General features: G+C 34.2%; 1 protein-coding gene across 2 annotated transcripts in view; it reads right to left on the bottom strand.

Annotated features, from left to right (window-relative positions):
• The window catches only part of LOC136027028 (chloride channel protein 2-like), a 124,309-nt gene extending 111,864 nt beyond the window's left edge, over positions 1-12,445 (bottom strand). The window contains exon 1 of one of the 2 annotated variants that reach the window (XM_065703942.1): positions 12,141-12,445. In XM_065703942.1, coding sequence (XP_065560014.1) covers positions 12,141-12,236 — 96 coding nt within the window. In that variant the 5' untranslated portion in view covers positions 12,237-12,445. Of the gene's footprint in view, positions 1-6,532; positions 6,665-12,140 lie in introns of those variants that run through there. The other variant, XM_065703943.1, reaches the window with a different exon arrangement.
• Between the last annotated feature and the right edge of the window lie 1,862 nt (positions 12,446-14,307).

Genomic DNA, 14,307 nt, shown 5'->3' with positions numbered 1-14,307 from the left:
TTTCTTAAAGTGGTAAATCATACAGCTCCCACCAATCCTACCCTAAGAGAGTATGTTTCATGATTTACTACGATACATAAAAAGTAAGACGATAGCAATACTGACGGGGCTTTAATTTCGAAAAATTTGAATAAATTATTCACTTTTAAAATATCATTTTGGTTTATACTTTAATATGCATGCAAAATGTTCGATTGACAAATATTTTCTTAAACTCAGAAATATTATAAAATAGATTTTTTGAGGTTTCATATAGTAATAATGACAAAAAAAGAAATTTTGAAGTGTGTACTTACTTTAATTAAAACATTATTTGAAAATGTACTGTTTCAAGTGCACCTGAAGAATCGCTCTAACATAAATCAAGTGATTCAATTTCCGGAGGATTACAACTGTTTATGTTAAAACCAAAATAATTGCCCCTCCCCCATCCCCTAGCTCATGAAACATAGAAATATTACTAAATAGTTGGTTGAAGGTTTTAAACAGTATTTGTACGAAAATAATATTGAACTGTGTCTAGTTACTTTAATAAAAACATTATATATTAATCCACTGTTTTTAGTCAATTTGAAGAATCAATTTTTCATAAATTGAGTAATGCAATCTTTGGAGGGTTGAAACCGTCAGGGTTGTAACCCCCCCCCATGAATTTTTGCAAACATATATACTGATATGCAAAAAACTAAATTTTGATTTGGAGGATGAGGTTTGAAGGTAGGCCTTTTCATAATTAGTTTAATTCTGTTTACACAAAGGAAGAATCAACAGAAATTAAAAAACAGAATTGACATTATTTTCTTATGAAATTGAAGAGCGACACTAAAGCTTAAAATAAACAAAATTATTCCAAATATCATTGGCGTCGCCTTCTTCTTTTTAATTTCCAGACTTACTTTTAGCTTTTGACCCAAATACTAATTTTTTTTCCAACAAGGGAAGTTCAATTGGAACAAAATTTATTTTTGAAATCCCGTAAAATTTGAGTGCAAAGACTGGGAATTGAGGAAGAGATAGATCCAAGGAATAATATTGGCCTGTTTTAAGTTTTATTGCCGCTCTTTACTTTCGTTAGTGAAGAAGAGAAATTTTCTGATTTCTTTTAAAGAAAACATTCTTTGACGCACGAATAATGTTAAAATTAAGCTATTGCACTACTATTACATTTATTGCTGATTATGGGCAAGCACGAGAAACACATCAGATAACCATCTTTTATTCATCAATCTTGCTAGCACTAGGTTTAAAGTCAAATAAATTCAGTGATGAAATAAAAAAAAACAATTTTCTATCTTTTTATTCCTTGTGAATTGGGAGTCAATGACATTAGTAAGTTTGTTTTATTTTGGGCACTAATGCAATCGAATGAATTGAAATGGGATTACAACAAAACCCAAAAGAATCATATCGTAAAATAGGTTTACATAAACAAGCCGACGAATATTCTTAGCCAGTGAAAAACAAAGAAAAAAGAATAGGAAAAAGGAAGGAGGAAAATCAACTAAGAAATAATAGAGAGAATAAAAGACAGTAGTAAAACAAAGGAGTAGATTTTTATCCTCTAAAGGCTAACTATGGGTTTAGAAATGGTGGCTCAAAGGCAATAGGTAGACTTAAGGTTCTACTCAATATCTAAACTTAGACTGGAGAGTTGATCTCCGTATAATTATTGGAAGTTTTGGTTCTAAGACGGATACGATCGATATGTAAAATCAATACATATCAATCCCTTTTTGTTCTACGGTTATCGGAGGGGAAGTGAAAAAGTTGTGAAGTTTTTTTTCTGCTCTACCGAGAACTTATAATTATGGAGATACATCCTTTTGATACCCGACTGACGATATGATCTTTGGACTATTTTGAACAAAAAGGCTATCTCAAAATCGGATACATTTGCGGGAAAGAAGGCACAGGAAGAGGGGGAGCTATTTTCCCTCTTATCACTTTTTACTCTTAAAAAGGGAACTAGAATTTTCAGTTTTCAATCAAGTGAGTCTTTTCCAGAGTTTATACGACCACTCCTTTGATAATGGACCTTTTCTGCCCCCCGGGGCATAGCTTGCAACCCTTGCCTCTATGCTCTAGGGTTTGTCAACCTTGGAGTCATATCCATACAATCTTCGAACTGTTTTGAACTAAATGATTAAATCAAAATTTTGATAAGATTCGGGAAAATAAGGGCGTGGACGGAGGGGTTTCCAGTTGCCCTCCGATCACTTTTGACTATTAAAAGGGAAATTAAAGCGCTCTATTTCCAATAAAATAAGCCTCCTTGAAAGTTTGTATGACCGACAGTTCCATAAGAACCTTATGCGTCCCTGGGATAAAAGTTACAGCCAATTCCCCCAGGCTCTGGGGGGGGGGTTAGTATCAACCCTAGAAGCATTAATATATTGTCTTGGGGATATTTAGAACCAAACTGCTATTTAAAATTTCGAGCGGATAAATTTTGGGAAAAAAGAGCTTGGGGAGGTATCTGCCCTTTGAACGCTATTTAGTCTTGAAAAGGGCACTAAAATTTCTGATTTCAACTTGACTGAGCCCTCCAGGCTTATACGACAACCCCGTCCATAAGAACCTTATAGGCTAAAGATTGGAAACTAGCATAACTTATAGCCCTTGTCTTGACGGTTGACACCCCCTAAGACATAATTGCTGAACCTTTCAATTATCCTGAACAAAATGGCTATCTCAAATTTGTGTAGGATGTTCTTGAAGAAATGATAGCCATGGGAAGTGGGGCTGGTTGCCCTCTAATCTCTTTGAACTGTTGGAAAGAGCGATAAAACTTTCAATATCCATTCGAGTTTGCTCCTTCCGAAGTTTTTACGACCACCTATTCTATAGGCAGTGCCTTGGTCAGAAAAAGCAAAGATATAAATATTTTGTTTGTGCAAGAACGTATCCGTTTTTGTTACGTAAAAGCTTAACAAAAATGAATATAAAGAAATGCTTAATATTTTTTTTTTTAAGTTTTTTGGTACTTGTAATGATATACCCACTACCTAATATTATTCTAATATGTTTCTCTGATGCTTAATCCGAATGAAATATACCAAAGAAAGATAAAAATATAATACATTAGAAACAAATTTGGGCTAAATATTTGCAAATTAGAGGGGTGGGGGTAAAGTATAGTGGGTCCGCGTGCCTATTGTGTTAGGTACAATTATTCTGCACACAGTGTAGCAAGAATTGCTTTCTAACTTCATACCCTCCAAATACTTTACCCCACCCCCAACCCGCCTATTGTGTGATTACACAGCACAAATTATATATTTCTCATTTATTCTGTCACTTCGCTTTGTATTGTCTCAAACTAAGTCGAAAGAAACTAACGAAAAAAACCGGTTCCATAATGCGCCAATGAATGAGCAACTTGAGCGGTAGTGGGCTTATCGTACAAGTAACATCTTTTGTTGCCCTCTCCCCCCCAAAAGGATCTTATTTTTAAGAGGATTGACCTACCACCATAAAAGTTTGCGCAATGGAACAGAAATTCAGTCATTTTGTGTCACCAAACTACAATTTTGTCCCAAAGAGGACCAAGCAGCAGTCATTTGAGAATTCTATGACATTCGATTAAAAAGTATTAAAAGAATATAGTAATCTTATTATTCTTAACATAAAATAAGTTTTTATTATAAAAAATCATAACTATTTTGTATTATTTTATTATAATTCTTATTATTGTTATAAATTATATCTTATTGTTATTATCATATCTAATTAAAGAAAATAGCCAGAATATTGTCATAATAGTATAAAAGAATATAGTCAATCGAAAAAAAAAAGTATTGGAAACTACATATTGAGCTTTCCAGTTGTATAGAAAGTAATAACGCACAGTAGCCCATTTGCCCCTGAAAAGTCACGTATTTATGCTAATACTAGATTTAAATAAGATGGTTAACTGGATTTTTCATAAAGTTATGTTTATGGATATGTGATTTGGCATCAGCTGATATGATGGATGCCTATAAACCACATTTCAATAACCCGACTGCCTAACTTGTCTTGATCTTTGAGATAGATATAAAAAGAGATATGGGGGAGGGGTTAGAAGTTAGTCTGTCGTTTTCCTTGGCTAAGCCTGAAACAGGATGCTGTAGGTTGACACCTCACCTCTTACGGTAGAAAAATGCTTCTGACGTTTTTTTTTTAAAGCTTGATTGGAATAAACTGATTTGCTTCATATTTTAGAAAATAGTATACAATAGTGTGTAAACGTACATTAAATATTATGAAGGAGGAGCAATGGGTCAAAAGTACAGAAGGCAGATGTACAATAAATAACGATGGTGACTTGAAAAAAATAAAGCATCGTATGCCTTTGGAAAATGGTATAAGAATGGTAGAGTTAAAGGACTCTAAAATCTACCAACCCACGGAAAACGAGAATATATACTGGAGTGAGGATAGGGGCAATCCCGATTGTGCCAAAAGTCTTAATTGTAATCTCGGCTAACCATGTGTTTAATTTGACACTTCATTACAGCTTAGACACCAATACATTTATGAAAACTCCTATCTTGCCCATGAGAAGCTTTTGGTACAGAGCTCTGAACTTGGCACCTCCTAGATGGTACTACAACACCATAGGCGGGAACGCAATTTTGTTCTGTTGCATACACAGCTAAGATACCAATAGCAGTTTCCTGTTACCAATTAAATACTAATACCAGTTTCCTGTCTCCAGCCGCTAGCATCGCTACCGCGCACTGTGTCCCAAAAATAAGTCAAGTTTTCATAACTGCATATTGGTATCTAAGCTGTGCACTTCATGGACGACAAAATAGCTTTTCCGGTTTGCAGTACCCTAATATTTTAAGAAGCTTGTAATAGAACTGAATTGCTAAATATATAAACATTGTTGAAGATCGTTCTTCACGATCTTTCCATCAGAAAACCGAAAGGAAAAGCCCAATAGCTGTTCAGATGGAATTTTTTTTATATTCACCTTTGTTAAACATCATTTGCATAATATAAGATTATTTGTATTTCCCTTAGATCAAAAACTATTTATTTCTCTTCGTTCTATATATTTCCCTTAGTTCAAAGATAGCATAATTATGTGCGTTCTTTCTTAAAAGTGATCAGGTTATCTCTATTACAAGTCAGAGGAAAAACCAAAAACTAAAATTTTCCTAGAACAAAAGTCCAGCCAGAAATCCCATCGTACCTAAAGGAAAACCAAACGGAAAATCAATGGTTATCGGTATTTCCCATTTGTGGGAATTAGACATGTGCTAAATTGTAAATTTTAATTATTTACATTTTTTTAAGATACAGCTTCCAACATTCCATTGGAACCTGTCAGTCTTAGTCCAGTAGCCATTATAAACTATCACCATTATTCACCTAAATACTGAAAATTCCACGAATTTTGTTCATTTAAATCATTTTTATCTCCGAAAAAAGTAATTTTTTTTTAATAACAAAAAATAGCTTATGAAATGCTGTGACTGTAATTTGATTTGGGATAAGACGACCTACCCATATAGAAATAAATTATGATTATGCTTTTAAGATTAAGTTATTGGAATATCCATTAAATCCTAAAAAGAATAAATATTCGAGATTAAATTTTAGATGTCCCTATATCTTCTTTTTTTAGCGAAGTTTTTTGCGTTTTCTCTCAACTGGCAATTTTTCTTGCTTCAAATTATTCAACTTTAGCCAAAATTCAAACTCGAAATCGATTTTGTTTGTCAACTAGTCTAGATATTTAGTGCTCTTCAGGCAGCCTTTTAAAAACTGGTCTAACAAATATCCCCTTGTCATTGGCAGTATAATAGAGGTGCATTATGTTGCGTACATGTATATTCAGTTTTCCATGGCCCTCTTTTTTTCGTTTTTTTTTTAAACGAATATCATATCATCGCAAGTGGCGGAAGTGTACCACGCAAGACAAGAAGAATTCCATCTGGAAGACGACCTACCCATATAGAAATAAATTATGATTATGCTTTTAAGATTAAGTTTCAAGAGTAAGATTACTCTTCAGGCAGCCTTTTAAAATAAGTCTAACAAATATCCTCTTGTCATTGGCAGAATAACAGAGGTAGAACAACAATCACCACAAATAATTGTTTATATTCGTTCAATTTTTAAAAGTATAAAATTTAGGAAAGAAAAGAGGAGCTTGTTAACTAGAGACCCAATTTCTGAGACCCAATTTCTGAGACCCAAATCAACCCAGTACAAACAATTTCCTAGAATCATGAGAAGTCACTTTTCTGGTTAGGAGAAGGGACGGAGATAAGAGCTTTAAAAAGGTCTTCCTGGTCATTTGGAATCATTCCTGGAAGCTTCTTTCATTTAGCACAAGAGTTTTTTGTGCTCACTAAATTCACTAAATTGCTCACTAAATTCAAAAAAGTCATTGAATTTTGATTTTATCGTATCTTATTTGTAGCTATTTTCGAAGTTCGAAAACTACATTTTCCATTAAGCAAAACATCATCTTCATCTGTTTACCTAGCTTAAGTAAATATTAAAAGAAAAGTCAAATTTGGCCAACAGCAAATACCTCAGGGCATTCTCTTTATTCCCAACAATCCACGATTCTTTTTTTGTTTTCCAACTATCGCTATGGATTAAATTCACTGGCGGTAAAATACAATAATGAACTGGATTTCAACACTTGATGCTTAGAGAAAACTATCTTAATGCTTTATGTCAACTTCCTAATTAAATATTAAAGTGATAAATCGAGATAGAAGGTGGCTTATCTTAATTACGAAAGGACCAGTGTCCAACCATTGTTCTTCTTTTTTTCGACATCATGGCTAAATGTTACAAAATATAAATAAACTGCGACTTTTCGGTTTTCTAATTTACAACAACAAACGAATGGGGCAAATAAAGACAAAATGTTTAGCCTTCTAAATTATCTGAAATAATAATACTTACGGGAAAACTAAAGTTAGAACATGAGCATGAACTAAACTAAACAACTGAACTAAGAAACTACAAAAAAAATGAACATGAAAATTTTAATATCTTGTCCAGGTATTCAATTAGAAATATTATTATCATTTCAGATTTTTACAGATTTTTAGCAAAGTAAGTTTGTTTTTCTTTCCATAGTTGTAGGTCACCAATTCATGAATTGACTAGGGAAAAAATAAATAAATTCCAATAAAACTAAATCCAGAATACATCACACATTTTTTTTCTTGTGTGAATCAGGGCTAATGAGGATTGCACCTCTATAGAGGAAATTTTCAAAATTTCATCCAACAGTAGGGGGTACAACAGTAATGGGAGAACGCCAAACGCAGTTTTTATGTCTAAAATTCGCTTCACAGAGCAAAAATCGGATCCCTGGTATTAAAACTTAAGAGGAGGGAGTCACAAGTGCGACAAATTATCTACAATGAAGAGAAACGACTACATTGGAGGATAAGTGGTTAACAATTGGTGAAGGTCGGCTGTGGAAATACGAAAGGTGTTAAGTGACTTTTCCCAAAATTTCCAGGAGAGGCAAAAGACTGTTTTCAAAAATATAACTCCATATCCCTGTCAAGCTCCAATCGTTCCTCTCTGGCCATTTTAACGTGGGTCTTATGTAACAATCTTTGTAGCTGGGAAAAACTTGTACACTGAACCCTTTCCAGTCTACAGAACTGATTAAAATGTAGTTATAAACGTATTTTGAAAGGATTATAACATTTTGAATGTATTGAGAACGAGAAGAGATACAAAAGGGCATTTGCCTTTTGTATTTTCCGCGGTGGGTATTTTCCAGGGTAAATTTTCCGTGGGGGTATTTTTTTGGGGGGGGAAGGGGGTAAACGCCGGTTCTTCGATTTGTCAAATCAAATTTAAAAGACAATTTCGACAAATAAGGTAAAAGAGGCGCATGTAAAAATTTTTAGTCCGTTTTTAGTAGTAGCCTGTTATTAATTGGAAGAAGGAGTACATTTAAAAAAAAAAAATTACTTAAACATGACTCTGACAGCAACAAAAAAAAACTTTGGATAATTCCTAAGAAACTGTCACACAGAAATTCTTCCAGCAAAACAATTTTTGCAAAGGAAAGGAAACTACATTAAACCAATGACGATCGAAACCAATCTGGAAACAGTCGTGGTGGGGGCAAGGACTCTCTAACATGTCCAAAGTGTGGTCACCCATGCTCTAATGTCCAAGCTATTGTTTGTGAGTTCATTTTTTCTTCTATAGTGCTAGAATTTCTACCTGAAACAACACGTCAATGATTTGTCCCCTTACTCTTCTATTATATAGAAGGGTGCACATTAGAATAGGTACATTAATTTTGAAAAAATAAACAATATAAAAATATGCTTATCCTTTGAAAAAAGGAATACATCCTTCCATTTATTGATCAGGATCTTGCTAAGCATGACTTAATACAAGGTAACAGGCTGTTTTGGTCTAAAGTTCTGTTGGATTCTCAACAACTACAAATTCAAAAGAAAGTTGCACATTCTTAAGCTATTTGGTTCTATGTGACTTAGTGTTAATTTTTTACCCATGCATACGGGTAAAAAGTATACCCAAGTCAAATAATAAATAAGCTTTAAAACGAACATAAATCACTGGTTATAGATAATTGAAACCCGGAAAGAACAAAATTTGGAGGCAAAACTCTAGCTTTGCCTGTAGTAAACGGCCGAACGGCTTCAATATATTATTTATTTATTTGTTGTTGTTTTTTAGAACCATTTGACATGGCAGGGATTGCTGTAGAAACTTCAAAGGGGGCTCACTTGATTAGAAAAAAGAGCTCTTGTTCCGTTTTCAAGAGTCAAAAGTGACCAAAGGTTAACCAGCCCCCTTGCCAAATCCTTTTCTTGCCACATCCCTCCCAAGGGCATTCAATTATAGCCCGTTTGTTCCAAGAAGTATGAAGGTGAAATAAATCTGCCTCGAAGGACAACAGAAACCAACACAAGCCCTGGGGCAAGCGCTTTAAGTTGTAAAAGCTGCATATTATTTAAAAATAAGGTTTGTTGATGGCCAAAAGGGGTATGTAAGTTCTTAAGAAAGCTACAAATTAGTCCTAAGAATAAAGGAAATTTAAAAATTTGTCTTGAAGAAAAAGATACCAAAAAAGATGCTGAGGGGGGGATAAAATAAAATTATAACACACTATATGCTTGCTGGTTGTTAAACGAAATATCAGCAGTATGCAAATAATGACTACGTGGATGTCAAAGAGTGATTTGAAAATAATCAGTCCTCCAGCTCTTTTAGCCCCCCCACTCCACATGGGTCCAATTTTTGAAAAATGGAATTTTTTAAAAAGAGTCCAAAGGTCTAAAAGCCATGCCTATGGGAATGTCATGCTTCTCATAGCCTTTGGGGTAAGAGTTGTAATTTATGCAATTTGCCTATTGTTTACTCGCAGGATTTATCGTTGGGAAAGGGGGTATGTTCTATACCTTTCCCAATGTTCTGGGTTTGTTCGAAAATGGTAAAGGTATCAATGAAAAGCCTTAGTGAATATTGAACTAAAGGCGTTTATGTGCAACCAGGTCATAATAACGGCACATTCTTAGGGACATCTAAGGGTATTTACTTGAACTTTCAGGGCTACTATGACAAACAGTATTGCAACTTCGACTTTGACCATGACTACTTGCCACTACTACTGCTTGTGATTGCAACTTTTTGAATCTACAACTAGTTGGGACAATGACCACGACAATGACAACTTATGACCGCGACTTCTTATGACTGAGATTCCGATTTGTTGCAACTTTGACTACTTATGACTACACCTAATTATGAGTACAACTACAGCTACCTGAAACTATGACTAAGACTTTTTGGAACTGCGAATGTGACTACTTGCAAGCATGACTACTTGTGACTGTAAATGCATGTGACTGTGACTATTGTAACTTCGACAGAGGCTAGTTGCTACCGCTAGTTGCAACTGCTTGCTGCTGCAGCTACTTAAGACTGTAATCACCTGTGACTTTGTCTACTTGCTACTGCAATTGCTTGTAACTGCGACAAAGACCACTTGCTACTGTGACTCCTTACGACCTCAACTTTACCTGGTTGCGAATACTGATACTGTGAATTTGACTCTGACTTCGACATATACTATTACTGCAACTGTTACTGCTGTTATTGCTATTAAACTAAATCATAAGGCAATAAGTACATCAAGGTTGTTAAAAGAGCTTATCTACAACATTGAAAAAACTGTAAGGTTAATTTAGTTGTAAATTTCAAGAAATTTTTAGAGGGATGGGTTAAACTAAGAGAAAAAACTCGTGTGAACATGGAAGTTTCAGTTGAAACTTTCAGAAATTCTTGTGGGTATGCTGCTCTTAATTAAAGACAATAAATGTATTCCGGTTTTCAAAACGCGTATCTATATTGGCCTCTTGGTTGTAATTTTTGGTTGTTTTGAGTAAAAAATTTAAGTATAAAATATTCCTCTTATTTGAGTAGAATTTTAAGACTAATTAAAGGGATTTTTCAGACTGTAGGAAATTTGTAGTGTCTTTGAAACCTCATAATTAGGATTGAACAAACTTGTGAAGCTGACAACAGTTTTGTTGTACTTTATTTCAGCAGAAGGTCTATTTTGCACGGTTTCACTTTTATAACACAAAGATTTTTAAAGGTCATCAAAGGTCAGAGCCCTCCAGAGGAAGAAAGAGTAGAGGTAGTTACTTTCAAATACCTTCCCGGGACACATTTCAGTCTGTAGACCCATCCCTAAAAGTTTCATTTCCCTAACCCATCCCCTTTCCAAGATAGCAAAAAGTAGCTAAGCTAGAATTTTGCCAAAATTCTTCTTCAGGAAGTTATTTTTTATTAATCAATGATAAGAGCCTTTATGTGTTGTTATGTACTGAGGGCGCATCTGCAACAAATCTACAGGGTAACAAATTTAAATAAAGAAGAAAAAATTTTATTAAGAAATCATTAAGCTAAATAAGATCCAACTATATCATACCAACACGTCAAGAAGGTCTGTCGATGTTTGACTTCTTATGGATGAAAAAAGAGTTACCAAATTCAACTAATTTATTACAATTACTTATTCAACGTTTGATGGCAGCGCTTTCAAAAACCATAAAATTTGGTAATTTTGAAAAAATAAAAATAAAATCACAAGAAAACCATAGTCATCAAATATGTTTTATTTTAATGTCCTTGGTTCTTTTAAGCTATTCATTAAAAACACAAAATTTGAATGTTTTAGGAATATGATACGATTTCCCCACGAAATGAAGCAATCTTGATGGAAATTATACAATAAGAATGAAAATCATGAAAAATGTTTAGTTGTATTTGGGACAACCATACAGGCGACATCAACGGTCGAAACATTGTTATTGGTATTATTTTTGTGCACAGAGAGCATTAGATCCTCCATCCCTCTTGAAATATTTGTCAAACTCGTAAAAACGTAACAAGAATAGACACAAACGAATTTTTTACGTGTCATTTCTATATTTTTTAACACAACTTTTTAAAAAAAGGATTTTAAACAAATCCTTTTGCAACCCCCTTCTCCTCCAAAACAAAAATCCTGCGTACAACCCTGATGGTAGTACCCAAAAAACTTGTTAATTTGAAACAATAAAAAGAAAAATAACAAAAAATCATGGTTTTCAGGAAAGAATATACCTAAAATGGATCTAGTCGACTCATTTTATTTTTGAGTGCTATTTTGAGGTTTTTATACTTAAAAAAATTTGTAGATTTCTACACGATTACTTTTCCTGCTTCACTTATTTTAAAATCAGTAAAGCTTAAGTGCGTGCCCACTTCACACATGGTAATAAATTAAAGTTAAACCATCATTCCCTTCCAAATATTGTATCCACTTTTCTGAAAACTCACCACGCCCTTGCTTTTTTTCATTTTTTTTCTATGTATATAGCTATAGCTATATCTGGAACCACGAAAAAGAAGAGTGTGCGTTGTCAGAAAAAATAATGACAATTGGAAAGAATGCAAAAATAAGGAACCTGATGGTAATAATTTTATTTTTTTTAACATGTGTACTTTAGAAGTGGTCATTCAATACCACTTTACCTCAAAATTCATAATGGGTCATACCTCCTCCTCCTCCTCCGTTTTGACATATATTACTGTAGTAACTAGTAAACTAACAATTAGTTTGACAAGAACAGGCTTACCAATGTATGCTGGTATCCCATTTGAACCTCATTACCCGGGATGATGCTTGTTTGTACTAGCTCCATGTGATCACAATTAACTTGTGGATTCTTCATTTCCCCTAGAAAACTAGAAAAGAAAGAAACCGCTTTTTAAAGACAGACGAAAACATTTACGACTTTAGTTAGTTTTCTAGACGGTTCATAAGAGACCACTTTTCGCACTTCCTATGCTCGGCAATTTTTATTCGGCTCTAGACATCTCCTAGGTTTTAATTCAGGAAAAGCGGCATGATAATTGGATCTATTTGATCGCATTTAATTCTAAACAGGTTTCTATTTCTTGCGAATTTGAATAATATGCCATTTTTTATCTGAGAAATTTCAAAGAAACTGCACTTGTATATTCATGAATTATTACAAGGCCTTTTAAAGTTTTAAAATTACATTGGATATACATTGAGTGAAAGTGGTTTTGAAAGAAAAATCTGAGTTGAGTCGCAAATAAAAAAAAAAAAAAACAGTTATGAATGCTTGAGTACTTAGAAATAAAAACTAAGCTATCATCAGAAAAAGAGGAAAGAGTACTTGTCTGTTATCCAGACCACAATCAAGAAATGGAGTTAGGTTAATCATAATATAATAGGTACTTGTTAATTAAACAGAACACAACCGAGAAGGAAAGCTAGGTTAATCCTAATAAAATAAACCAAAAGATGGTGATAATATATTACTTTAGAAACAAAATTATCGAAACTACGATATAAACAATTATGGAAAGCAGGCCACGCAGAACGTATTTTATGAAATACATAACTTAAGCCCTAACCACACATTAAACATTTAATACACCTACATCGTAGCTTTTCTCACTCAAAATAAGCAAATCGTAACCGATTCGAGAGAGGTATCCCATTTTTTGCTAGATTTTACGCAGCGTAATTCTTAAATGCGTTCCTCCTATTTAACAAGTACCCTAGAATATACCAAAATATAACTAAAATATAATACTTTAGTAACAAAATCACGGAGACTACAACAGAGATTCATGGAAAGCAGATTTCCTCTCTGATAATTGAAGTCAAAGCCCCGTATCAATTAAACAAGGTACATTTTTAAAACACTCTATACTGAAACAGCGAACTATGGGTATATTCGTAGAATTATTAAAATCACAACATTGAAGACTGTATAAGGGTCTAATGTGACTCGCAGCCTTTTCGACCCTCAAAGGCTGGGCTTTTCGTTTAAATTCACCCCATGATCGTTTCCTGATATGTAGTTTGGCCAAAATGACCAGGGTGTACGATCGTCCCACGATTCTTCTGCTGCATTTGCCTGATCCATTCTTTGGTTTCTGGGAATGAATTCTCTAAAAAATGTCCTCCATCTCTTCCAGATGTGAATGTGTTGCTTGGTCCTGGGATGTCCCTGTTAGCGCTAAATGGTCTGAAAAATCGTCCTTTGCCCCTTCCTCGACGGGACTCTTTGGATTGTTCTCCTCTGAGTCCACAATTTGGCTGATTTTCCTGCCTTTGGGATCCATATTTTCTATAACCTCCGTCCCCATTACGAATTCTGGTACGACATTCAGAAGCATAATGATTAGGCTTTCCGCAGTAATAGTAGGTGATCCCCTGTCTTTTCAGATTTGACCTTTGGTCTCTTCTTTTGTCTTCCTTGTGAAATCGCTTCCCATCGCCATTTGTCTCCTCCCATCTGGGCCGAAAAAAGTTTCTAGACCCGTCCTGCTGAGATTCCTTCAAAAATATTACTCGCTTTCTACCCCAATCCTTATTATGCTCTCCTTCTGTTATATTGATCGACATTTGTTCAAATTTTTTCATTGTTTCATCTATTTGTATTTCTCTTTCTATGAGCCTTACGGCTTCTTTTAGTGAATCTGGTTTTCGAGAAAGTAAAAGTCTAATTAAATATTTTGGCAATCCCTGCGTAAAAGCGTGTAATTGTACTTTTTGGATTATTTCATCTGCCCCAGTTTTTCCTAGCTGTACACATACTGCTCTACAAATTTTGTCTGCATACTCCCTAATGCTCATGGAGCTATCAAATGTTACTACTTCTGTTTTTACTTTTTTGGTCGAACTTGTTACAATAAACCTAGCTCTAAAAGCTTCAATTAATTTGTCCATACAGTCGTACACAATTTCCATATCTCTAACAGAAT

Source organism: Artemia franciscana, chromosome 5 (genome assembly GCF_032884065.1).
Source record: "Artemia franciscana chromosome 5, ASM3288406v1, whole genome shotgun sequence".
Taxonomy (NCBI): domain Eukaryota; kingdom Metazoa; phylum Arthropoda; class Branchiopoda; order Anostraca; family Artemiidae; genus Artemia; species Artemia franciscana.
The sequence above is the reverse complement of the archived record's forward strand: the minus strand, read 5'-3'. Positions and strand labels throughout refer to the sequence as shown.